We start from the raw sequence: 26,411 nt of genomic DNA, 5'->3' as shown, positions 1-26,411 counted from the left end.
ATTGACCTAAAATTCATACTAAGTACATGCAGCTCACTTGACCTAGCTACAAACCAATTATTTGGTAATTTTTTTAATGCTCCCAAAATGTCTTCACATCTAGATATTGCACATAAACCGACTGACAGACATACAAACAGAATCTATAGTCTTGGGTTTTGATTTATATAATCATGGTTTCTTGTTTTGCTGGTGGGAGACTTATACCGTTTGGTGGGTTACTTTAAACGGGTGTAAAATTTTGAGGCAAAAAAGTATGCCAAATCTTTGGCATTGTAATTATAGCAAATGCTAAATGATGCTCTTAGTAACTTAGCTCAGAGTTAATATTTCGTGGCATTTAATTTGGCGTTTGAAAAAAAACCCACCAAAATAAGCTCCCCAACCTGGCTGAAAATTACCTGTGGTTGTTGAAAAACATTTCAATCATGTACAGGTAACACAATTTTTACAATTAAGTTTTTTATTTTTTTTTTCAAGAATTTGGTCTTCTGACAGTAGTCATCTTTCAGCTGCACTTTACCTACAATGGAAAGCAAGAAACAAATTTATATTTGATAATCTTAAAAAAAATTAAAAAAAAAAGATGTTTAAGGGTTAATTTTTTTATATTTCATATATATACAGACCTGAAAATAGAATTTGAAAATTATCTCAATGAAATTATACTCAGCATCAAAGAAAACACACCACTTTGGAAGTAAAATGCAGATGTATATATATATCTCCTAAAATGAAAGTGTGACATTTTATCCATGACATAAAATTCTAAAGAAATGAAGATTATTCCGGAATTTCATTGATTTCACTAAAAATGAAAAAAAAATAATAAAGCTGTATTGTCAAAATTAAAGCAAACTCTGTACTTCAATAGTTTTTTTTCAGCTATTTTGCTTGGACAAACTTTTCAATAACCACTCATTTACAAAGTTGCTTGGTTAAGACTTCATTCTTTTACTTCTTTGGGTGAAATCCCTCCATTGCAACAATAGGGGAACTCAAATTCCTTAAATGTTAGCAATTAATGTCAAGAAGATGCTTAGAAAATTATAAAATTTATAAATAATGGCCAAATACTTCAACTTGAAAGTAGTGGTGTGTTTCTTACGTAGTTAGTATATCTTTCTATTTGGAAAATAAACCACCTGTATACTGTGCTGCAAAATTTTAACGTTTTATCAGCAAAAGCAGCATTTTTGAATTCCCAAATTAAGGTTTACAAATTCAGGGACAGATAAAAGAACTTCAATTTGACTTTTATAGGGAGTGGATGGGGTTAGGATGAAATTTGAAATAAAAAGGCAAGACAGGCCAAAAGGCAAAATCCAGTTTGGTCTCAATATTTTGTTTGTTATATTTAAAAAAAAATGCAGGATATCCTCCCCCCCCCCCCAAAAAAAAAAAGAAAAAAAAATCAAATATTTGATTACTTAAATATCCCTAATTGTCATGTAGCACTATATTGTAATCTGTTGAAAAGTAAGGTATCCTTAACTTTTTTTTCAACAAAAAAACTTCTTCGTGGTGTAGCAATTTTTGTGACTTAAGAGTAGATCATACATATTATTTTTAGTCAATAGATTTTAGTAATTTTATCAAAGATGACATTGAATGTAGATTTTATCAAACTTAACTTCGAGATATTTGAAATTTCAGTTGATATATGCGTTTTTACAAAACTTCAATTTCAGCCCGTAGGACATTTTTCCATTATTTTCAAATTTAAAAATGGTATATTGAATTTCTCAACAATCTGTATGAATTTGTATGAAAATACAGTTAACTGACAGTTTTTCATATTTCAAAAAGAAAATTGGTCACCAAACTTTTTTAAATTTTTTTCAAGATAGAGTACATGCAAAAACCAGGAAGTGAGTGGCATTGTTTTTTTTTTTTTAATTCATCCATTTTATATCACAGTGCATCCTTTATCATAGCTGAGTGTTAGTTTTTAAATTACTGCAATAATTAAAGAGACATAAATTACATAAAAACCATTGAAATTCATTGAAAAAAGGGAACTAACTATATACTATTTGACAAACATATGATATATCATTTACATTGGAACAAAAAATTCAGGGTGTGAAGTTTACCCTAAGCCACCCTTATCATAGGAGCTGCCCGATTTTATACGTAGACAGCCTCTTAAAAAAAGTTAAAACTCCCATTACATTTTCCCGTCCATTGAGAGGGTTATTTAAATAAAAGTTTGAAATTTTTCCATGCATGATTTAATCTCAAAAATTCTTTCAAAAATTATTGAAAGACATTTTTTTTGCATTATTTCAAGTACTATTTTTCATTGAAAACACTGTTTGTTTGTTTTTTACAAGAGGACAGAAAAAGAATTATTCGTATAGTAGGTGTGAACTACCTTTAATGGCTAGGAATGATCATGAAATCTAAGAACCAACGAGATGAAAATCTGAATAAAAAGATTCGATGCTGTTATCAACAATCCATGAAGCAACAAACTTTTGAAAACAACGAAAATTGTTAACCATGAACAAAAGCATACATGCCAACTTTTGAAAATCCCCATGTTTTTTTTGTTTTGTTTTTTTTTGTTTTTGTTTTTTTTTGTTTTGTTTTAGGCGGAACAAGTGAAAGAACATTAATGCGACATATTTTGCAAACTTTATTGTTTTGATTGTTGTAATTTATGAATGAAACAACCATTTCGATTTTAAGTGCATGTTTCAGGTTTATTATTTTTTGCTTCTTTTTTTACATAAATCTAATTTCATTTGGGAAACGGTTTACTATTAGGGTAGAGCAATTATATTTCATATCTGGTTGGCTATGGTCGAAATTTAAAGAAAATGAGCCGGATGAGTCTCATTGTAAGCACCAATTTTGTTAAACTAAACAGTTAAACCGAACATAAAACAGATAAGAACTAAGGTACTGCAAAAACAGAAATGCCTTACAGGGAACGGACTTGATCATATTTGTACAAGCCCACCGAAAAATCATTCCTTAGCTCTCAAGTACAATATTAATATAGATAATGCTGCTTACATTATACACAGCATTTGTCCTGTAAACAGCAATCACTATTTCCCTGGTTATTCCCTTGACATTGGTTGCTCGGCTTGCATTCACCACCATGTTCAAGATCACATAAGAACCCACCTGAAATTATAAGGTTGACGATAAAGAACCATCTGAAGGATCCAACCCAAATATAATGTATACAGCTTAAAGGTAAAATGAGGGCACACATTGAGCTCCTTCCATCATAGGCATAGCCTAAAATAATATTAATCAAATAACCTAAGTAAAGCTGTGCACTTTTAAAAACCATGGTCTAACACTAAGCTCCTAAACAGCGCCTGGCGGCGTTCGAAATCCACTCTAGACGCTGCAGCCAGTCCTCTCAGAAAATGCAAGAATCTTGCAAACACGGAAAAAAGTGAATGATTTTACGCGACCTTTTCCGATTGACATACGGCGTTTTATTTGAACAGTGTCCGAGAAATTCGGAAGGCCTTTTTGCAGCCGTTAGTAAGAGAGGAAACGTCCGCCGCAGCGTGGAGCTTGGGTGTAACACTTGGAAGATTTGATGTTAAACCATAATTTTGACGTCACAGAAAATTACTCGTCCATTTTCTATAGAAGTAGGTCATGGTTTAACATGAAGATTTAAACGTCATTCTATAATACGAAAACGGAGGACCCTCTTGATTTCCTTGATCCATTCTTAGTCATTATAATAAACACACAGCAAACCACTATGGAACGCCTTCAACCAATTTAATTGCCTGAACGCGTACGTTATGTTACAATACATTTATACCATGCCTTAATCATTTAATATCTAAATAAACTGATCGCGGTTTGGTATGTTAAATCGTAAAAAAAAGTGGTATATATATAATACTTAAATACCAACAGTTCAATGAATGAATGAGTCTACATATAATTGTAAACAGATGACAAAGAGTGACGTCTATCTGCTCGAGTTTAATTGGTCCCATTTACCGTGAGGTACTTTGTGTAATGTAGATCTAGACAGTGTCTAGTCTGCGCAACTTATTTCAATTTAGGCAACAACGCAACGGTTCATTTAGAGAAGCCCTTAATATCTCAGTAAGGTAACCCTACTGCATAATTTAATGATTGAAACGAGAAATGGTATGACTATAAACTGCATCACCGGATTTTATATTCTAACAAACAGACTAAGCAAAATTGCATCAGCTATTTTTAAACTATAACTTATTTTTCAATTTCTCCTTTATCTTCTGTAGCTACAGATATAATAAGAAATATTTACATTTTAAAAATTGTCCAATGTACTTACACTCTGCCGGACAGCATTTGATGTTCGGAAATGGACAGAAACCATTTTTTATTCCATGATGTGTACATTGTTTTTCGTTAGACCTCATGCACGCGTGTGGTGGGTAGAAAGCCTGACATGGAGGCTCATCTGTAATGAAAACAAAGCCATAGCTATAGATGTTAGGAAGAAAATAATTTGAATTGATGAAATGATCCCCATGAAAAGTCTTGCAAAGGTCATTATCAGTTTGAAGTTTTTTAACAACTCTTGTAAGTGTCATTGAATGAATTGCCAAAAAATTGACGATTTATGCTGTATTGGGTCTTTTTTGAAACTGTAATTGACAGGATTTTGTGTACTTTATATAATCATAATCTAAAAAGCATATTTAGGTAAATTGCATATTATTTCACATAAAGTAATATTTTCCGTCAATCTGACTTGTTTGTTGTGTTATTCGTTTCCTTTTTATATAAGTGCTGCCTGTTGATGTTCTTTGTTGTGTATGCCTGTTTTCCCTGTATTGGAATTCGTCCCTGGATTGCGTTCTTTTGATTTTCGCTAGGTTCATGGATCCCTTGATTACTCTATGAATATTCCCAGAGTAGATGATATGACAAAGAATAAGATATGAACTTGATTATTTAACTCAATACTATCTATTGTTACGTCTCATAATCAACAAAAGTTACCAGAGCAGCAAATTTGACCACCACAACAGGAACCCACTTGATGCTGTCCATCTGGACATGAATCTGTGTAACACGTTCCTCCACCATCTGAACAGGCACCTACATTTTTTAATTAAAAAAAATATAGGTTACGGAAACGCCATGAGTTAAAACCAGCAAATAAGTTGTTGAAAATGAGGTTACACATACCAAATTATTATGATCTGTTATTGTAAGCAAGGATTAACTCTTCAGTCGCAAAGAAAGATGTTTCAAAAGCAAACGCCAATAGTCTTAAGTTCATTAAGATGTAAACCGAGTTCCAATATGCAACACATGAAAACAGTATGGTTTGCTGCATGTGTTTATCATATGAATTGAGTATGATATGATAATTTTATGCTTTAGTCGACATATGATTATGGCATGATTATCCTATGACTAACATTTGTCAATTATCATATCTTTATCGCATGGTTATAATCTGATTATCGCATTATTATAAGATTATCTCATGACTATTGTTTGTAAATTATCATGATTATTACATGGTTATCATATGACTATTATTTGTAAATTATTAAATGATTACCACGTGACTATCATAATTATGTATATTATCATATGATTATCGTATGTATTGAGCACCATATGATTAGCATGAATTGAGCACTATATAATTATCATATAAATTGAGCACCACATGATTATCATATGGTGCTTATTGGACTGTGTACTTACTAATGAATATTGGATGGGAAATTATTAAATGAATAATAAGAGTAGCTTTTAATCTTAAAATAGGAGTCGACAAACGATACAAACTGCACGACAAACAACATCGTTTTCCTCCACCAGAACAACACGGACCAAAATCAATTTCAGTAGATTGGTCACACATGTCTTTGCATGTATCACAAAGTTCGTCATCTACAAAAGAAATCAAATTTGTTGTAACGTTGAATATAATTGAATATATTATATCATATTTAAAAAATATATATATATTTGTATGTTGTGATGTGGCTCAAATTAAACGTAAATTAGAATAATGAAGTAGTGAACAATAACCACGTTTAAAAGGGAAAAAAAACTAAATACAGATAAAAATGAATAAAACATATTTTTCCATATTTTTTTTATATTTTTACTTTTTATTCATATTTTATTTGTATTTAGTTCCTTTTTTAAAGGTATTCAGTGGAGATTGGGTCGATCAATGATACTAGGGTTTTTCGTTGTTTTGTCATCAAGGCGACTTTGTCGAAGTTACTTGTGTACTCCGTATTATCTTGGCACAACTAAGTATTTTCTATTATACCATATCATGGTCTGCAACCTCTTTTTCTCATCTTGACATGGCCTGCAGCATTTTCACTTTAGCTTGACGAATTTTCTTACCTCATCAGGGCCTACAGCATTTTTCTGAAGTACTTTCTTTCTAACCTGGATATAACCAGTAACTTCGTACCGGTGCATCTGGCCCATGCTCCCAGTTTTTAGTTGAGTTCGAGTTGCTCATTTGTTTTTGTTACTTTGTTTGTATGATTTTAGTTACTTTATGTTCTTTGTTGTGTTTGTCTGTTTCCCATGTCTGGTCTTTGTCCCTGGATTACATTCTTTTGATTTCCGCCAGAATTTTGGTTCACTTGATTACCCTTAAACATAGGCAAGTTTCATTGGCTTGATCTCCTAAAAAATATATTAGCCTGGGTTGGCCATGATATTTTTTCCCTTCTTTGAAATTTTGTAAATTTTCTTCCTTACCTTGACAATGCCTACAACACTTTTTATTTGCTTCACATAGGCAGTCACCATCTTCTATTTCTGTTGTTGTACAGGTGTCTGATTTTGATATACACCTGCAGCCTAGTCTCTCTAAAGTGAAACGGAATTTTAGATGAGTAAAGTATTCAAGTATCTACGGTCAAATGACGAATTTAAACTCAAAGAATAAAGAGCAATAATTTACATTTTAGAAGTGACACGATTTCTGATTAGATCAATAAGTTTGTCCAAATTTTGTTTGTTTAATTTGACTTCATAAATCTTTTAAATGATCTACTCGTGGAATTTCGATACTGTAACTAAAATTTCAGTAACATTCATGTTGATAAAATATTAAGGCTGTACCATCACAGTAGAAGGACAAGGGATTTTGAAAAGTGGGGTCCAGGTATGTGCTTGATCAATTTTGCCAAAATTTTTGCATGAATTAAGCAGTTATCCCACAAAAGGGAAGGGGGTGTTCCCATTCTAAGACCCCCCCATTTGTCCACCGCTGCCAACAAATGGACAATAGTCATATAATTTTCACATACAGCTCAAATGTACTCTTATTAAAAATATAAGAAAACAATAATAATAAAATGCCAAAAATGAATAGATAGATAAAAAAAATAATAAAATAAAAAACGACAATCACCTATGTATGTCAAACTGCATAACTACTTAAAAACTAAGTAATTTCTGAGTATTTCACTATATCCACTCTCGTTTATTTAGTACTTGACGTTACCATTCCAAATTTAGTCGACAGGAATTGTAGTGACATATTATTTTTGATGATGGTGAGTAAAAAAAAAATACAAACAAACAAAACAAAACAAAACATAAACAAACAAAAAAATACGATTGCTGGACATATTTTGTTTTCTCTACACGTAGACAGGATATGCCTCCTGCATAGCGAACTCCGATACAGTGGCACCGTCTTCTGCGCGTGTACAAAGTTTGCGTCTCAACGTCGCCGCTGTTTTGGAGTTTGCCTACATAGCAGACCATCCTGTCTGTTTATTGTATTGTACGTTGACCTGACCTGTCAATGCCAATATTCTTCATTACAAAAAAAAAAAAATCAGAATCAGCATTTTGTTTCTTTCTTTAACATGGAGTTCAACAATTACTTCATTACCTTGACAAGGCTTACAACATGTCTTATTTGCATCACAAAGGCAGTCACCATCTTCTATTTCTGTTGGTGAACATTCATCTGATTTTGATATACACCTGCAGTCTGGTTTCTCTATAGGCCAATAGAGTATAGTATTCAAGTATAGACAGTCAAATGATGAATTGTCACGAAAGCAATATATTAAATTTATAAGAATAGAGAAGAACTTTTGAATAGACAACGATAAAAACAAAACGAATAAGATAAGTTACTCATCTTCATGCTGTGAGTATAAGATGTACCATATGGAAAACATGGGGAATCCAGGTTATTATTTTATTATAATTGCCCAAATTTTGCACGGATTTAACAAAACTATCCAACAATATGGGACGGAATCCTCCCTCTGTATCCACCACTTGCATCCATAGGACAACAGTCAAATAACTTTTAGACATTTCACAAATGTGCTCTAAATACAAATACAATAAAAAACAACCAATATGTCAAATTGGTCAGTTCATTTCAGTGTAATACGGAAAAGGAAAGTAATAAAAAATAGAAAAAAACAATACAAAACAAATACTGCCACACAAAATATCAAATCAAACGAGTGAAGTGTTCATGGGCTTTCGCCAAGGAAAACGCATATTTTCAAAAAATGACCTGTCCCCGCAAATAGAAATACTCGATCACTAATTGCATCCGTACATAAAAACTAAGTCAATTTTTAGTATTGCACTGCATCTTGTCTATTTAGTATTTGACGTTACTACTCAAAATATAGTCTACTGGAATTGTAGTGACTTATTTTTTCTGAAGCGGGTATATTTGAAAATAAAACAATTGCTGGACATATTTTGTTTTATTTTTTTATAATTAGCCTGGATATTCATCATTTAATGTCAAAGTAAATTAACAAGGTTGTAAATGCTAACCTACTTCAGGAATGAATGAATGAATCAATAACAAGTGTCATCGGTTGCCATTATTGTTTTGTTTTAACCTACACCGGTTCAAAGGTTAAATTCGTGGTCATGCGTGCACTGAAGTGTCATCTAACTTAAGTTATGAATGCTTCGTACATAGACGACCATTAATCAGTTCTGTTTATTTTATTGAAGGTTGAAAATCAATATTAAAATAGAAATTTAATTTTGAATGCAAATGAGAATTATAAGGGTGTACAGTAAATCCCAATGGCGAGCTTAAAGAAAAAAATATTTGTCCATTTATGGTATATTAAACTGATTAACATATGTAAGGAAGCACCTCTTGACCTGACCGTGATGACGTTTGATCCATAGCTCAGGCCCCTGTTCTTCATTACAAAAAATTAGAACTTGTGATTGCACTGGATTAGGAAAATTTACAATAATACATCAGGTCAATTTTTCACATGAAATGTGTGTCACATGCACTGTTTGTGTTAACAGCTAAAGCGGCAATCTCGACCACAAAAAAGACAATTAGAAAACACATGAAAATAAAACTTGAACATTTACACATGCAACAAAAACAAAATACTTGATAAAAACGTAATTGGGGTATAAGGAAGTTCTGGTTTTCAGCCAGATGCGGAATCATATCTTTAAATTTATCCCCACAGCACCCCGTTGTTGTTACCATTTAAAATCAAATTCGAATGCACATTGTTATTTTTTTTTAATTTTAAGTCGTAACCCCATGCACGATTACCGTCACAGTCGTCAACACAACATTTCATTCCATCACAACATTGTCCGTTCTCATTTTCATTGCCTCGACAGTTTCTTCTACATGTTCCACCTGCATCGGTGCATTTTTTGGTGTCTGAAAATGGCAAACAAGAGACCATGCTTATATAAAGCAGATGACAACAGTTCTTCACAGTCTTCAACGACGTGATGATTAATCTTGTAGCTTATAATTCAGTTGAATGATAGACTTTAGTTACTATTTGAAGAAATCTTTCGACAAAAAAAAAAAAACAAATGAAAAGAGCTAAGTACAATCGAAATTAAAAAGTGTCATGTGTCATGTTTGTTTGAACGAATGATCCAGTAACATTCAAAAAGACATAAAAATAAAAATTAACTCATGATATTAAACGTGAACATGGACTCATAATCTTAAAGAATGCTAGATAGGGGTTTATGGGAATCATGGTATTCAGAAAGATTCGTAATAGCATCTGTAAAACTATATCCATCGAACCTTTTTGTTATCATTTAAGATAACGTTCGAATGCACGATGTTGTTTTTAACAAAATTTAAGTCGTAACCCGAGGATAATTACCACCACAGTTATCTATACAACAATTCTTTCCATCACAACATTTTCCGTTTTCATTTTCATTGCCTCGACAGTTTCGTCTACATGTTCCACCTGCATCGCTGCACTTTTTGGTGTCTGAAAATAGGAAACGATAGACAATGCTTTTATCATTAAGATGAAAGCAGTTCTTTATAGTCTTCACCGGAGTGTTACATAATCTTGTAGTCTACAAATTTCAGTTGAATGATGAACCCAAGTTACTGTATGAGGAAATCTTCCGACAAGGCAAGTAATGAGAATATCTATGTACAAAAGAAATTTAAAATTGTCACGTTTCATGTTAGTGTAGACAACTAAAACGGCTAGATCCAACTAAAAAGACGTAATAATTACAAATCACAATGAGCACATGGAATGAAACATGAACATTGACATACGCAACAAAAATCAAATATTTAAAAACAAGATCTTCGATGAAGTTACATGGGAACCAGGTACTCAGCAAAAGGCTAATTAAATCTTTGAAAACACTCAAAACGAACCCTGTAGTCATCATTTAAGATCACATTGGAATGTACACTGCTTTTTTTTTTATTAAAATGTATGTCGTAACCCTACATATGATTACCGTCACAGTCGCCGACACAACATTTTTTTCCATCACAACATTGTCCGTTCTCATTTTCATTGCCTCGACAGTTTCTTCTACATGTTCCACCTGCATCGGTGCACTTTTTGGTGTCTGAAAATGCCAACAAGAGACCATGCTTATATAAATCAGATGACAACAGTTCTTCACAGTCTTCACCGAAGTGATGATTAATCTTGTAGCTAACAATTCAGTTGAATGATAAACTTTAGTTACTATTTGAAGAAATCTTTCGACAGGGTAAAAAAATGAAAAGAGCTAAGTACAATCGAAATTAAAAAGTGTCATGTGTCATGTTTGTTTGAACGAATGATCCAGTAATATTCAAAAAGACATACAAATAAAAATTAACTCATGATATTAAACGTGAACATGGACTCATAATATTAAAGAATGCTAGATAGGGGTTTATGGGAATCCTGGTATTCAGAAAGATTCGTAATAGCATCTGTAAAACTATATCAACCAAACCTATTTGTAATCATTTAAGATAGCGTTCGAATGCACGATGTTGTTTTTAAAAAATTTTAAGTTGTAACCCCAGAATAATTACCGTCACAGTCGCCGACACAACATTTTTTTCCATCACAACATTGTCCGTTTTCATTTTCATTGCCTCGACAGTTTCGTCTACATGTTCCACCTGCATCGGTGCACTCTTTGGTGTCTGAAAATAGCAAACGATAGACAATGCTTTTATCATTATACTCGGTGTCACATAAATAACATACTGTCAAAATTTAAATAAAAATATTTTCTACGACTTTATTGACACCTACCGTCGTTTAAATTGTCTTAAATGACTTGCTCATTCGTTTAGCCAAACGGCTTCTCCCTAAACAAGTCGCTTATTAGCTTAAATCATGCGTAACAAATCCTTACGGGAAAATCCCATACTAATATCCGCCATGTTGGTTTCTACGGGACGATTTGTTTACAAACGAAGTTCGTAAGTTCCCGTCGAACTCCGGTGACAATCGTCTGCTTGATCAACTTCTCGGTATTGTACGTTGTCCGCGTAAAATAAATCCGAGATATCCGAGATAACGCCGAAATGCATTCTGGGTTCTTCGGTTTTTGGACAAACCATTTAAACGTAAATAACATCTCCTAGCAACCCGATCACTGTAAACATGGCCGACTTTTTACAATGTAAATATTGGCACCGAGAATTAAAATCTGACCGGAATTTAACGATTCAATGTTTATGGAGAAGCCGTTTGGCTAAACGAATGAGCAAGTCATTTAAGACAATTTAAACGACGGTAGGTATCAATTAATTCGTAGAAAATATTTTTATTCAAATTTTAACAGTATGTTATTTATGTGACGCCGAGTATAAGATGAAAGCATTTTTTCATAGTCTTCACCGGCGTGTTACATAATCTTGTAGTCTACAAATTTCAGTTGAATGATGAACCCAAGTTACTGTATGAGATAATCTTCCGACAAGGCAAGTAATAAAAATCTAAGAACAAAAGAAATTTAAAAGTGTCAATTTAGTGTTGACAACTAAAACGGCTAGATCCAACTAAAAAGGCGTAATAATTACAAATCACAATGAGCACATGGAATGAAACATGAACATTGACATACGCAACAAAAATCAAATATTTAAAAACAAGATCTTCGATGAAGTTACATGGGAACCAGGTACTCAGCAGAAGGCTAATTGCATCTTTGAAACCACTCCAAACGAACCCTGCAGTCATCATTTAAGATCACATTGGAATGTACACTGCTGTTTTTATTAAAATGTATGTCGTAACCCTACATATGATTACCGTCACAGTCGCCGACACAACATTTTTTTCCATCACAACATTGTCCGTTCTCATTTTCATTGCCTCGACAGTTTCTTCTACATGTTCCACCTGCATCGGTGCACTCTTTGGTGTCTGAAAATGCCAAACAAGAGACCATGATTATATAAATCAGATGACAACAGTTCTTTACAGTCTCCACCGACGTGATGATTAATCTTGTAGCTAACAATTCAGTTGAATGATGAAGCTTAGTTGCTATTGGAAGAAATCTTTTGACAGGGTAAAAATGAGAAGAGCTAAGTACACTGTACAATCGAAATTAAAAAGTGTCATGTGTCATGTTTGAACAAATGATGCAGTAACATTCAAAAAGACATACAAATAAAAATTTACTCATGATATTAAATGTGAACATGGACTCATAATATTAAAGAATGCTAGATAGGGGTTTATGGGAATCATGGTATTCAGAAAGATTCGTAATAGCATCTGTAAAACTATATCCACCAAACCTTTTTGTAATCATTTAAGATAACGTTCGAATGCACGATGTTGTTTTTAACAAAATTTAAGTCGTAACCCGAGGATAATTACCACCACAGTTATCTATACAACAATTCTTTCCATCACAACATTTTCCGTTTTCATTTTCATTGCCTCGACAGTTTCGTCTACATGTTCCACCTGCATCGCTGCACTTTATGGTGTCTGAAAATAGGAAACGATAGACAATGCTTTTATCATTAAGATGAAAGCAGTTCTTTATAGTCTTCACCGGAGTGTTACATAATCTTGTAGTCTACAAATTTCAGTCGAATGATGAACCCAAGTTACTGTATGAGGAAATCTTCCGATAATGCAAGTAATGAGAATATCTATGTACAAAAGAAATTTAAAATTGTCACGTTTCATGTTAGTGTAGACAACTAAAACGGCTAGATCCAACTAAAAAGACGTAATAATTACAAATCACAATGAGCACATGGAATGAAACATGAACATTGACATTACGCAACAAAAATCAAATATTTAAAAACAAGATCTTCGATGAAGTTTCATGGGAACCAGGTACTCAGCAAAAGGCTAATTAAATCTTTGAAAACACTCAAAACGAACCCTGTAGTCATCATTTAAAATCACATTAGAATGTACACTGCTGTTTTTATTAAAATGTATGTCGTAACCCTACATATGATTACCATCACAGTCGCCGACACAACATTTTTTTCCATCACAACATTGTCCGTTCTCGTTTTCATTGCCTCGACAGTTTCTTCTACATGTTCCACCTGCATCGGTGCACTCTTTGGTGTCTGAAAATGCCAACAAGAGACCATGATTATATAAATCATATGACAACAGTTCTTTACAGTCTCCACCGACGTGATGATTAATCTTGTAGCTAACAATTCAGTTGAATGATGAAACTTAGTTGCTATTGGAAGACATCTTTTGACAGGGTAAAGAATGAGAAGAGCTAAGTACACTGTACAATCGAAATTTAAAGTGTCATGTGTCATGTTTGTTTGAACAAATGATGCAGTAATATTCAAAAAGACATAAAAATAAAAATTAACTCATGATATTAAACGTGAACATGGACTCATAATATTAAAGAATGCTAGATAGGGGTTTATGGGAATCCTGGTATTCAGAAAGATTCGTAATAGCATCTGTAAAACTATATCCACCAAACCTTTTTGTAATCATTTAAGATAACGTTCGAATGCACGATGTTGTTTTTAACAAAATTTAAGTCGTAACCCCAGAATAATTACCGTCACAGTCGCCGACACAACATTTTTTTCCATCACAACATTGTCCGTTTTCATTTTCATTGCCTCGACAGTTTCTTCTACATGTTCCACCTGCATCGGTGCACTTTTTGGTGTCTAAAAATAGCAAACGATAGACAATGCTTTTATCATTAAGATGAAAGCATTTCTTCATAGTATTCACCGACGTGTTACATAATCTTGTAGTTTACAAATTTCAGTTGAATGATGAACCCAAGTTACTGTATGAGGAAATCTTCCGACAATGCAAGTAATGAGAATATCTATGTACAAAAGGAATTTAAAAGTGTTACGTTTCATGTTAGTGTTGACAACTAAAACGGCTCGATCCAACTAAGAGACGTAATAATTACAAATCACAATGAGCACATGGAATGAAACATGAACGTTGACATTACGCAACAAAAATCGAATATTTAAAAACAAGACCTTCGATGAAGATATATGGAAACCAGGTACTCAGCAGAATGCATAATTACATCTTTGAAACCACCCCAAACGAACCCTGTAGTCATCATTTAAGATCATTTTGGAATGTACACTGCTGTTTTTATTAAAATGTATGTCGTAACCCTACATATGATTACCGTCACAGTCGCCGACACAACATTTTTTTCCATCACAACATTGTCTGTTCTCGTTTTCATTGCCTCGACAGTTTCTTCTACATGTTCCACCTGCATCGGTGCACTCTTTGGTGTCTGAAAATGCCAAACAAGAGACCATGATTATATAAATCATATGACAACAGTTCTTTACAGTCTCCACCGACGTGATGATTAATCTTGTAGCTAACAATTCAGTTGAATGATGAAGCTTAGTTACTATTGGAATAAATCTTTTGACAGGGTAAAAAATGAGAAGAGCTAAGTGCACTGTACAATCGAAATTTAAAAGTGTCATGTGTCATGTTTGTTTGAACAAATGATGCAGTAACATTCAAAAAGACATACAAATAAAAATTTACTCATGATGTTAAACGGGAACATGGACTCATAATGTTTAAGAAATCTAGAGAGGGGTTTATGGGAATTCTGATATTCAGAAAGATTCGTAATAGTATCTGCGAAAACCATATCCACCGTACCTTTTTGTTATCAATTAAGATAACGTTCGAATGCACGATGTTGTTTTTAACAAAATTTAAGTCTTAACTCTATTAGAACGTGGGCTGAGATGCACCCCCACCCATCAACCAAAATATATTTTTCTGGTACCCATATACCTCCCATTTTAGAATATTTTTGTTGCCAAAAAATTAAATGAAGCATTTTTGTATTTCGGCAAATTTTTATACCTTGTTGAGGCAAAAAAATCATTTTTCAAGTGTTTTGATTCTTCGAACTTCTTATTTCTACAGAACGAAGAAAACAGACGTGTATGTATCATCATGTAGCCCAATGTCTCTGCTTCACAATGGTACCAAGACACTTAGGGTTTTGTGGTAAATTGAAAAATGTGTACCACCTAGAGTATTTATGCTTCAGTAAAAAATGGCTTATTTGGTATTTTCTGTTTAGTATTATCACAATTCATACTTCTGGGGTTCTTTTGATGATTTTTGACGATTTTTGTAGTCAGGAATTTATCACAAATGCGAAAAATGCGATTTTCGATTTTTCAGTAAAAAGTCACATCATTTCGATTATTCAAGTTATTGCTCAACTAAAACTTTTTTTCAAAAGTTTTTTTGAAGTACAATTTTAGAAAAAAACATAAGTCTTACCGGTGAAACGGAAGAAAATATGAAAGAGTAATCAAGGGAACCAAGGTTACAGCGGTTATCAAAAGAATGTAATCCAGGGACCCGACATGGAAAACAGACATACACAACAAAGAACATATAGTAACTAAAATCATACATACAAAGTAACAAAAGCAAATGAGCAACTCGGACTAGGAGCATGGACCAGGTGCACCGGTAGGGTAAGCGTCCTCTGCTTTTCTAGAAACACCCGTTTCATAAAACGGGGAACTTCCGAAATTTCCCCATTTTATGAAAAACTCATTATTGTGACTTCGAAACTTAAAAAATACGCGCCTGAAATGAGCAGATATATTGAATATATCGATAGCTAAAACAATGGTACCCAATATGTATATTGTACACCGTTTTTTTAAGCTAAAAATTTACATATTGGTTCATGGTGAGGTATTTTTTAATGGGTAGTGGTGACAATTTTTCACCTTACTTGATTTGGAAAAGTTCAAATATTTTTTACCTGGGCTCATTTGAAAGCTTAGACACTAAGTATATGTACTGTTTCACACAAAAGCTTGTTTAAGCTACGGTATTTTGACAAATTTGACAATAAAGGGTGAAATAGAAGAAATGTTGATATTCTGAAAATTCGCTTTTTTACGATTTTGTAAATTTAACCCTAAAACGATAACCTGTGCCTATATTCATCAGATATGTTGAGTACCTCATTATCTCAATTATGAATGCCTAAAATATGAGTTTTACCGTGTCGGTATGCTGTGAGTGAGAATTCCGTTAGTCACAGAGTACTTTTCTATGGATTGGGGTAGTATTTTTAATATTTGTGAAAATTCGTCCTTACATATTAGCAATAACTTTTTTTGCGATTTTTTTTTTCGGGAAAATCGAAAGCTCCAATATTTGCATTTTGAAAATCGCAAAAAAGTCATCAAAAGAAACTCCAGAAGTATTGATTGTGATAATGCTAAACAGATAATATCAAATAAACCATTTTTACTGAAGCATAAATACTATAAGGATTTTGACATTGAAAAAATGTCAATTTAATTGATTTTTCCGTGGGTAGGGGTATTTAGTTTTCATTTTACTCCAAAATTTTAATTGTTACGGCAATTTTCATGGTACCATTGTAAAGTTGAGAAATTGGTCTATATGATGATACCTATATGTATTTAGTTTCTTTACACATGGCATCTCATGAAGACTTAGACGCTCGAACGATTGGGTCACAAAAATCTTAGCTTTTTAACCCAGTGAGGTACAAATAATGGCTTATACTGAAAAAGAACCTGAATACTTTTTGGCGACAAATTTATTCTGTAATGGGATGTATAAAGATTCATAAAATCATCATGAAATTGGTGAGTGCGGTGCACGGTGAACCCTCCCAGCCCATGAACTAAATGTATATATTTTTATTTATTATTGAAATTTTTGTCGTAACTCTGGTATGATAACCATCATATTCCACGAAACAACATTTCATTCCGCCATAACAGTCTTCACCGACGCGATGCCTTATCTTGAAGATTACAATCGTCAGTTGAATGATGAACCTTAGTTACTGTATGAGGAAATCTACAGAAAGGGCAAATACGTGTAATGAGAATAACTAGTTACAAAAGATACTTAAAAGTGGTACATGTCAGATTGTGTTAGCAGCTCAAACGGCAACATTCAACAAAATAAAAAGCGGTAAAACATTGGGGCAATTAATTTTCTTTCTTGTTAAACAATTGCCGTTTCAGAAATTAAATGTTATATCCGGCATTTGTGCATACATTGTACTCTATAAACTATCCATGTATTATTACCCTCGCAATTGTCGAAACAGCATTTCTTTCCATCCCAACATTGCCCGTTCTCATTTTCATTGCCTCGACAGTTTGTCCTACACGTTCCTCCAGCATCAATACAGTTTGTAGTGTCTGAAAGTTTAAAAACATATATTACATTTATTTGCGTAAAAAGCACATTAAGTGCCTTTTATAACGATAAAGACATAGATTGTGCGAACAGTAACAGACATGTATTTTCCCTGATAGAGAATGAGGTAGAAACTAAAAATACGTCAAAGGGACAAAACTTAACCAGACTGTGAAATAAAAACAACCAAAGGTTTGGGCCTGAAATAAACAGAGAAATATCCCACGCCAGAGATCGGCCGTAGACTTTCACTTGAATCAGCACAATGAAATGTTCATCAAACTATACTCTAAGCATTTCAAAAATACAAAATAAGTCATAAAAGATAGCTAGAGCTAACTGACATCTCTAGGCATTAATTGAACGGTTGAAAGTATATATATAATTATTTCATGAACTATAATAGGAAAGCATAACCCATGATAATAATACGGTTTTTAAAAGCTATGATAAGTTTGATAATAAAGAAGAGATTATCGTTTTTAACGATATCTCTTATTTACAAAAATTGTCAAGTTCAATTAACTATGGCTTTACTTAGAAACTAGCGTACCGGACACTGCACAATTGTATTTTCCCAAATAAATATACATAACCAGTGCCCCGCAAATAATTAAGTTAAAACTGCAATGGTTAATTTTGATTTACACTCCCTTGAATCATAACTCATTCAAAAATGACTTCTTTAATGGCTTGATAACCCTTGAATAAATAAGTCTAAATAACGGTTTGATTTTATATCGGGGCACTGTATAACCCCCTTCTGTCTATTCGTAGTTTAGACAGTTTACCTTGACAGTCTTGAACACAACATTTCATTCCGTCACAACATTGTCCGTTCTCATTTTCATCGCCTCGGCAGTAATTCCTACACATTCCACCTGCATCCGCACAGTCTTCAGTGTCTACAACACAATACTGATCGTTAGGATAATATTTTTCAGGGAAAGTGTCAACGATGACCTATATTCAGACATACACGTATTTGTGAACGAAAAAAGAGGAAACAAAACCTCAACCGGATTGTTAATTAAAAAATGCAAATAAATCTAAATAAGCGGTACTAAATCAGCGTTTGAATTTGAGTCTGTTATAAAAACTCCGACAAAAGATTTTGTCGCTGAAAGTAATAGTTAATGAATACTACGATGTTGTACATAGTAGCGAAAGTCCAGTAAAAATAATGCAATCATATTTTTATAAAAATAGCACAGGACAAAGACCAGATATGGAAAACAGACATACACAACAAAGAACATGAAGTAACTAAAAACATACATACAAAGTAACAAAAGCAAATAAGCAACTCGGACTCTACTAAAAACTGAGAACATGGGCCAGGTGCACTGGTAGGGTAAGCATCCACTACTTGTCTAGAAACACCCGCCAAGTTGCTCATAAAAAGTCAAGTCCGGGGTAGACGAAAGAGGAAAGGAAAACTATAACAAGTTGAAGAGATCAGCTTTCATGGCCCAGATGGATACACCGTAACGATCCACGAGTTTTTGTAGTGATGACTTCAATCTTGTAGCAACATAACCCTGTTCCAGAAGCCTATTTGTTAGAATTCTAGCGCGATACAAAAAGTCTGCGTAGAGTTTCGGCAAGCCCTTTCATAACGTATGAGTTGTGATATGAACACTCCATACGCAGGTGCTGAAGGGACATTGCCACAGATGAAAGGAAACTTGACAATTCTGAATTAAAAGTCATCACGTTTGTTGTCACGTTTGGTCAATACTTTTCCTTTACCATCGATTTCTGAGTGTAGGTCAAGATATGAGGCTGACTTCACAGTGTCTGTAGTATCCTTTATCTCAAGTTCTTTGGGGTAGATGCGATATATCAAATCCCCGAAATTAGGATTGTTTAAAGATAATACGTCTTCTTTATAGCGGAAACTGAGATTAAAGGATCTAGCTAAAAATCTTTACGTGACAAATATATAGCACGCTTAAACTACCGGCGCAGCTAGTCCATACTCCCGATTTTCAGTGAAGTTCAGGTTGCCCATTTAGTTTTGCTCTTTGTACGCGTCTTTGTAGTTATTTCCTTGGATTGTGATCTTTTGATTACCTGGTTTTCTAAGTTTCCCCTTTATTTCAGTTATTAAAAACGGAGTTACGGTGGTGCCTATCTTTACCGAACCATGCATTAATTGTAAACATGTGTAAAACAGAAACTGTTGTAACCCATTCAAATGACTTAAAATGTGTTTTACCCTGCATAAACCGAACATCGGCCTGCCTAGACACATTCAACGGTCCAAATTGAGCTTTGACGTTGACATGTGTTACTATTTACATACCTTGGCATGGTTTACAACATTTGAAATTGTCATTGCAGCATTCTCCATTAACATCCTCTACATCCGTACCCTCATTACATGAACTTTTGCAATCACAATCAGGATCAGCTTCAAAGATACGGTTACAAATATGAAAGTTGTAGATATTCCTTAAATCTTTTTATAATTAAGCCTCTGAAACAGGTTTATGTTGCTCAAAATCGAAGTCATCACTACATGGTTGTCATCATGAACTCGGATCGTTACGACGTATCCTTCTGCACCATGACTGATTTGTTCAATGTGACATAGTTTTCCTTTCCTCTTTCGACTACCCTGAACTTGATTTTTTTATGAGCAACTCGTCGGGTGTTTTTAGAAAAGCAGAGGATGTTTACACTACCAGTGCGCCTCGTCCATTTTCCGATTTTTTTAGTGGAGTTCCAGTTGCTCATTTCACTTTTGTTACTTTCTATCTAATATTTTGTTTATTTTATGTTCTTTGTTGTGTTTGTCTGTTTTTTTTATTTTCGCTAGAATTATGGTTCCCCTGATTACTTGTCCAATTTTTCGACGTACCATTATCTTTTTTGGCATAAACGTAAGAGTTGTAAAACTGTAATAGTTGAATTTTAGTTTGTAATTTGCATTACATGGTTTGTTTAAACGATTTAACGAAGCTGTATCACCTATGCACATGACAGCCATTCTGCATTGTTTTGTTAAAGAAGGCTATGCATTTATTTTACAACAAAAAGATTTGTACATTCGAATCGCGTAAAATATTATATGAAAATTGTATCAACTTAATTAGAAGTGAGGTGGCACCCTATTGTCAGATTTCTTTTTCAGAGTCCTCTTATTTTGCCTTACTTACACTTATCGATTTATATTGCCTTACCAATAACTGTCGATTTCAGAGTCTATTATATTGCCTTACAAATACATGTCGATTTTAGACGTCACTTATTTGCCTTACAAATACATGTCGATTTATGTTGCCTTGCCAACAATAGCTGATTTACTTTGCCTTACCCTCACGAGCTGATTTACTTTGCCTTACCCTCACAAGCCGATTTACAGCATGTCATTCTCCTATCACAACATTTGCCACATTTTTTCTCATCAAACAGACACCATTTTCGACAGTAACATCCTTCATCATCTACAAATATCAAATACGTGCCGACTTCGTGAACGTTAATGTTTTCTATCCAGATAGGATATTGATTTTATTTATTTATTCATTACAATGAAATAAAACATCCACAATCTCGGTTAAATACCATAAGCTGTTGATTCTGTAGTTATACAAAGATATTTAAATGAGAATGTTGAAAACAAAAACATTATAAAAATACCAAAGGAAAATTGAAAATAAACGTCTGATGGTACTCGGAGACTAAAGAAGAGGGGAGCAAGCCAAAACTTAAAGACCAAAATCGTAACCCATTGGTCAAACTGGGAAATAAAAAAGCGTTGTGGATCTAGCGATACCCCAACTCGTACGGGGAATTGGTATCGGACAGCGCCAAGAAAAAACACTTACGTTCGGCCTATCTATATGAAGCCACATAATAAGTTTGAAATCATTCCAACCAATGGAAGTTGAGTTAATTAAGACATTTTCGGACAGATGGACGGAATGACGTACGGACGAACAAGATGATACCCATATACCACCTACTCGTTAGGGGGGATATATAACTATATATGTTACGTTAAATAATTTATTCACTAGTTTTACTCAAATGTGTTTTTCTTTACCTATTTATGTAAAGATTAAAATGCGTCTGCTTAAGAAAAGCAGCGAAGCCAAAACATCATTTATAAAAACAACAGTAAAAATTAAAAGCTAAAACAAAAGTCCTCGATTTGAGAAAATATCTCAAAATTTTTAATGAATATCCTTGCTTATTTTCTTTTTCTTTCGCGTTTATCTAAAGAAATTGCATATTGATCATTATCAATTAATCATATTGGGGTGAAAAATGTTTTTATGACATGTAATATCGAATCTTATGCCTAGTGAACTCTGCTTTTGTATATTTATACCTTGACATGCGATGCAACATGTCTGTCCATAAGGGCATCCGTTATCTCCGTATGTCCCATCCGATGTGTCTTTGTAATGACATTGCCATTTACACTCTCCACCATTTTGTTCGCATTTATTTGGCTCGCCAGGCCGGCCATCGTAGTAATTCACACTTCCCTTATTGTGCGGATAGTTTCCCTGATAGTACCGGTAGTCTGCAACAGAATACACGAATATACTTATTGTTTTCAAAAATATGTCATCGAATAAAGATACATGAACGCAGAAAATCGTAGAAATCAAAATTATGTAGCAGGTGTGTATGTCTATACAACATCAAGACCAAAGTGTAAAGCATAATGATATAGTCTTTTGCTGGTATAATGAAATTCCATCATGGCCGTTCTTTAACACCGATATCGACAAGTATTCGATATAGATGTTGATAAACCCAGCTATAAATGCACAATTAATCAAGTTAAAAATTATTTCAACAAGCATCAACTTGCATTTTCGTATAATTATATGCATGATAATGTATACATTTTGATGATCGTCCATTTGACACCTGCTTATCCTTACCTGAAACTAATGAAAAGACCCAGCATACGCCACAGCCCTACAATTTAAATATAATTTTTTTTTCATGAAACTTTTTTTTCACAAATTCTTCCTATCAACATTTTCTAGACTCTTTGCTCGGCCCTTAATTATATTAACGTACCTAATCTGAAATCTTGGTTTTACACCTTGAAACAAATAACACATAGTGGTTGTTTGAAAGTCGCCCAAAATAAATCCCCATTGGCCATAATCATATGATCCGATTCTTAATTTCGGGGATTTGATACATCGCATCTACCCCAAAGAACTTGAGATATAGGATACTACAGACACTGTAAGGTCAGCCTCATATCTTGACCTACACTTAGAAATCGATGGTAAAGGAAAACTATTAACGAAACTTTACGACAAACGTGATGACTTTTCATTCAGAATTGTCAAGTTTCCTTTCATCTGTGGCAACATCCCTTCAGCACCTGCGTATGAAGTGTTCATATCACAACTCATACGTTATGCCAGAGCATGCCGAAACTACGCAGACTTTTTGTATCGCGCTAGAACTCTAACAAATAGGCTTCTGGAACAGGGTTATGTTGCTACAAGATTGAAGTCATCACTACAGAAGTTTTATGGTCGTCATCATAAACTCGTGGATCGTTATGGTGTATCCATCTGCACCATGAAAACTGATTTATTCAGCGGTTCATAGTTTTCCTTTCCTCGTTTGTCTACCCCGGACTTGACTTTTATGAGCAACTCGGTGCACCTGGTCCATGCTCCCAGTTTTTAGTTGAGTCCGAGTTGCTCATTTGCTTTTGTTACTTTGTATGTATGATTTTAGTTACTTTATGTTCTTTGTTGTGTATGTCTGTTTTCCATGTCTGGTCTTTGTCCCTGGATTGGATTCTTTTGATTATCGCTATAACATTGGTTCCCTTGATTACTCTCTCTAGTCAAAGGTATGAAAATACATGATATATGTTGTGCGTTTGATTATCAAAACGTTTTTTGGTTATAAACTTGCACATATTAATATTATTTCATAATCAACATAGAGGATCAAGTTTTTATTAAGTGTTTTAAAACATGAGATGATTAGAAAAAAAAATTGAATTGTCTTCAAGATTTTCCCCTTCATATAGATTATAACGGGAAAGGTTATACGAAGAAAATAAATTATAGTATTAAAAGGAAATAAAACAAACGAAGCAACCTGGTATCGACCTCAGGAAAGATTTGTAAATCTACGATAACTAAAAGGTTAAAATAATACCCCAATCACATACTTAAGAATTGAACAGTTTAAAAAGAATCAAGAATATACTTTCTTTGAGTTGATTACTGTAAAATCGCAATTTCTGTGAATTTCGGAGATAAACTACTTTATGTAGGAATAATATTATCTATAATAAAAATTCAAATTTTACAGAAAGTAGATAATAGATATTGATTAGGTATATAAAAAAGATAAGTAATATATATGAAAAAAAATAATAAAAAAAAAAAGAGAAATAAAAAAAATGAAATAATTAAAAGGGAAAAATACATTTAGAAATTTTTAAAAATGTCCGAATATATATTGTAAACAACTCACAGTGGCCATAAACAGTTGCAGATGTTAAATACAGAACTATAAGCACAATCTGCATCCTTGCAGGTTTCTTATCAAAACAGCCAGAGACCAAATGGATTTCTGTCATAAAAATAGTGTCATTTTATATTTCATTTACCAATATGTAATCAAAACATTTAAGACTTCAAACGAATAACTTTGTGCTGTGCACATAACGCCCATTTCAAGAGAATTTAACAAGTGAATTGGAGTTTCAAACGCGTAAGAAAGTGACTTGCATTGATGCGTATTGAAACATATTGTTTTATCGTGATAACGCAAATTCTATTTCAGTGTGGGTGCATCGAGTAAAAAGTCTTCTTTTGATTATTTTGTAAAAGTAATTCAGAAACAGCTGCTTTTGAAGGATAATGCTTTGTGGCCTTGTCATTAGAAATAAACGTATATTGCGTATATAAATTGTTGTCATGAAAATGTACAGTTGAAGTGTTTTAGGTTGCTGTAAATGGTTAATTAACCCACGTAAATATTTTACTTGATTCCGCTTACCTCAAATGCTCATTTACGAGAACTCCTGCAGGTTTTTTTTTTTAAATCAATGAAAATGTCATTATTTTCTTATTTTTGCTTCATAATGTGGTAAAAATAATCGAGGGAACCAAGATTTGAGCGAAAATCAAAAGAATATGTTTCAAAGTTAAAAACTAAACAGGGAAAATAGACACACTGAAAAAAGAACATGAAAGAACCAAAATTGAAACAAAGGAATATGGGACTCCACTTAACACTTGTAGCGTGGACTAGGTATACCGGTGCTTTTCTAGAAACACGAGAAAAACTATTGACATTTCACATTATTTATGTCTGTTGTTTTTCGTGGATTTTTCCAATACTTTATGTTTGCATTTTGGTTTTACGGAAAATTATTTAAATACAATTAAAATAATATCTGATATATATCTGATTTTAACAATCTTTCCAACTGTATACAAGAAATATTACGAAAACAACGTTTCAAAAATTCCATTTTATTCCCCCTTTTTATCGTTAAGCAATCCTAGTTACTGGGATTTTATACATCGCAACTACCCTTGAAACTTGAGATAAAGGATACTACAGATCCGATTTTGATCCGATGGAGCAGTGTAGCGAATATAGTCGTCACATTCTGAGACGTTGTATCTATATATGATACTTTTACGTACCGAGATCTGTATGTTTAATGGATTGCTGAGAATGATAATTGATGTTGATTTACCCTGTACGACTACTGTAACTTATTTGATTTCATAAATATACACGATATTATCTAAGGACTTGTTTCTCTATATGTTCATTATAATTGTAGAAGATTATTTGTCTCTGTGTAAATGGAAATTTTTGCACCATTATTCACAGACAACTTCTAATTCTTTTGATGTTTTCAACATCCTCAGCTAACAACAGCACTTAATATGACCAAAACCAAAAAATGAAAAAAAAATTTGGCATACAGCGATTTCTGTCTTTCTTTTTACTTTGGTGCTCCCGATATTGTTTATCATTTTGTTTTTATCTTGTTTGTAACTACGGTGCTGCTATTTCTTCTAGAAACACATATAAAGAGGATCCTGTTCATCGGTAGCATTCACATAAATGACAACTTTGACAAGACAATTCAATCTACTACTTCTGAACACGGATTAAGTATAAGTATTTGTTAGAATTAGGCAAGATGGGAAAACAGAAGAAACATGCAAGTCAAACACCCACCGATCTGATAAGACATTTTCACTTCAGCATGATTTCTCTTCATGAAAAGGCAGGCTACTAATTAATCTCTGCATCAATGGAGTTGCTCAGAAAATTTTCAATAGCATATCAGAAAAATGATATTTTGTACCGAATAATTTGCGCTTGAAATGTTCATTTTCAGTGCATTTCAATGAAACTGTAACTCAAATTACCAAAATGATAAGGAAAATCTCCTATTTCCAT

At 33.3% G+C, this 26,411-nt stretch overlaps 1 protein-coding gene across 5 annotated transcripts; it reads right to left on the bottom strand.

Annotated features, from left to right (window-relative positions):
* Window positions 1-445: 445 nt before the first annotated feature.
* On the bottom strand, window positions 446-24,566 carry LOC148612756 (uncharacterized). 5 transcript variants are annotated; one of them, XM_088594470.1, is made up of 22 exons: window positions 24,456-24,566; window positions 22,315-22,512; window positions 21,323-21,424; window positions 20,281-20,388; window positions 18,764-18,877; window positions 17,861-17,974; window positions 14,911-15,024; window positions 14,306-14,419; window positions 13,727-13,840; window positions 13,122-13,235; window positions 12,546-12,659; window positions 11,315-11,428; window positions 10,741-10,854; window positions 10,134-10,247; window positions 9,554-9,667; window positions 7,877-7,987; window positions 6,730-6,840; window positions 5,788-5,892; window positions 4,984-5,082; window positions 4,310-4,438; window positions 3,025-3,138; window positions 446-523 (listed from the first exon to the last, which is right to left on the bottom strand). In XM_088594470.1, the coding sequence occupies exons 1-21, from the start codon at window positions 24,559-24,561 to the stop codon at window positions 3,026-3,028; spliced, it is 2,436 nt and encodes an 811-aa protein (XP_088450596.1). In that variant the 5' UTR covers window positions 24,562-24,566; the 3' UTR covers window positions 446-523; window position 3,025. The 5 variants fall into 5 exon arrangements, with proteins under 5 accessions (XP_088450596.1, XP_088450599.1, XP_088450598.1 ...); XM_088594473.1 differs by lacking the exon at window positions 10,134-10,247; XM_088594472.1 differs by lacking the exon at window positions 13,122-13,235.
* Between the last annotated feature and the right edge of the window lie 1,845 nt (window positions 24,567-26,411).

The sequence above is a fragment of the Perna viridis genome, chromosome 7 (assembly GCF_037379345.1).
Source record: "Perna viridis isolate PV_CMFRI_1.1 ecotype Kerala chromosome 7, ASM3737934v1, whole genome shotgun sequence".
In the NCBI taxonomy this organism is placed as follows: Eukaryota; Metazoa; Mollusca; class Bivalvia; order Mytilida; family Mytilidae; genus Perna; species Perna viridis.
Note: the sequence above shows the minus strand (reverse complement) of the source record. Positions and strands in the feature narration are given on the sequence as shown.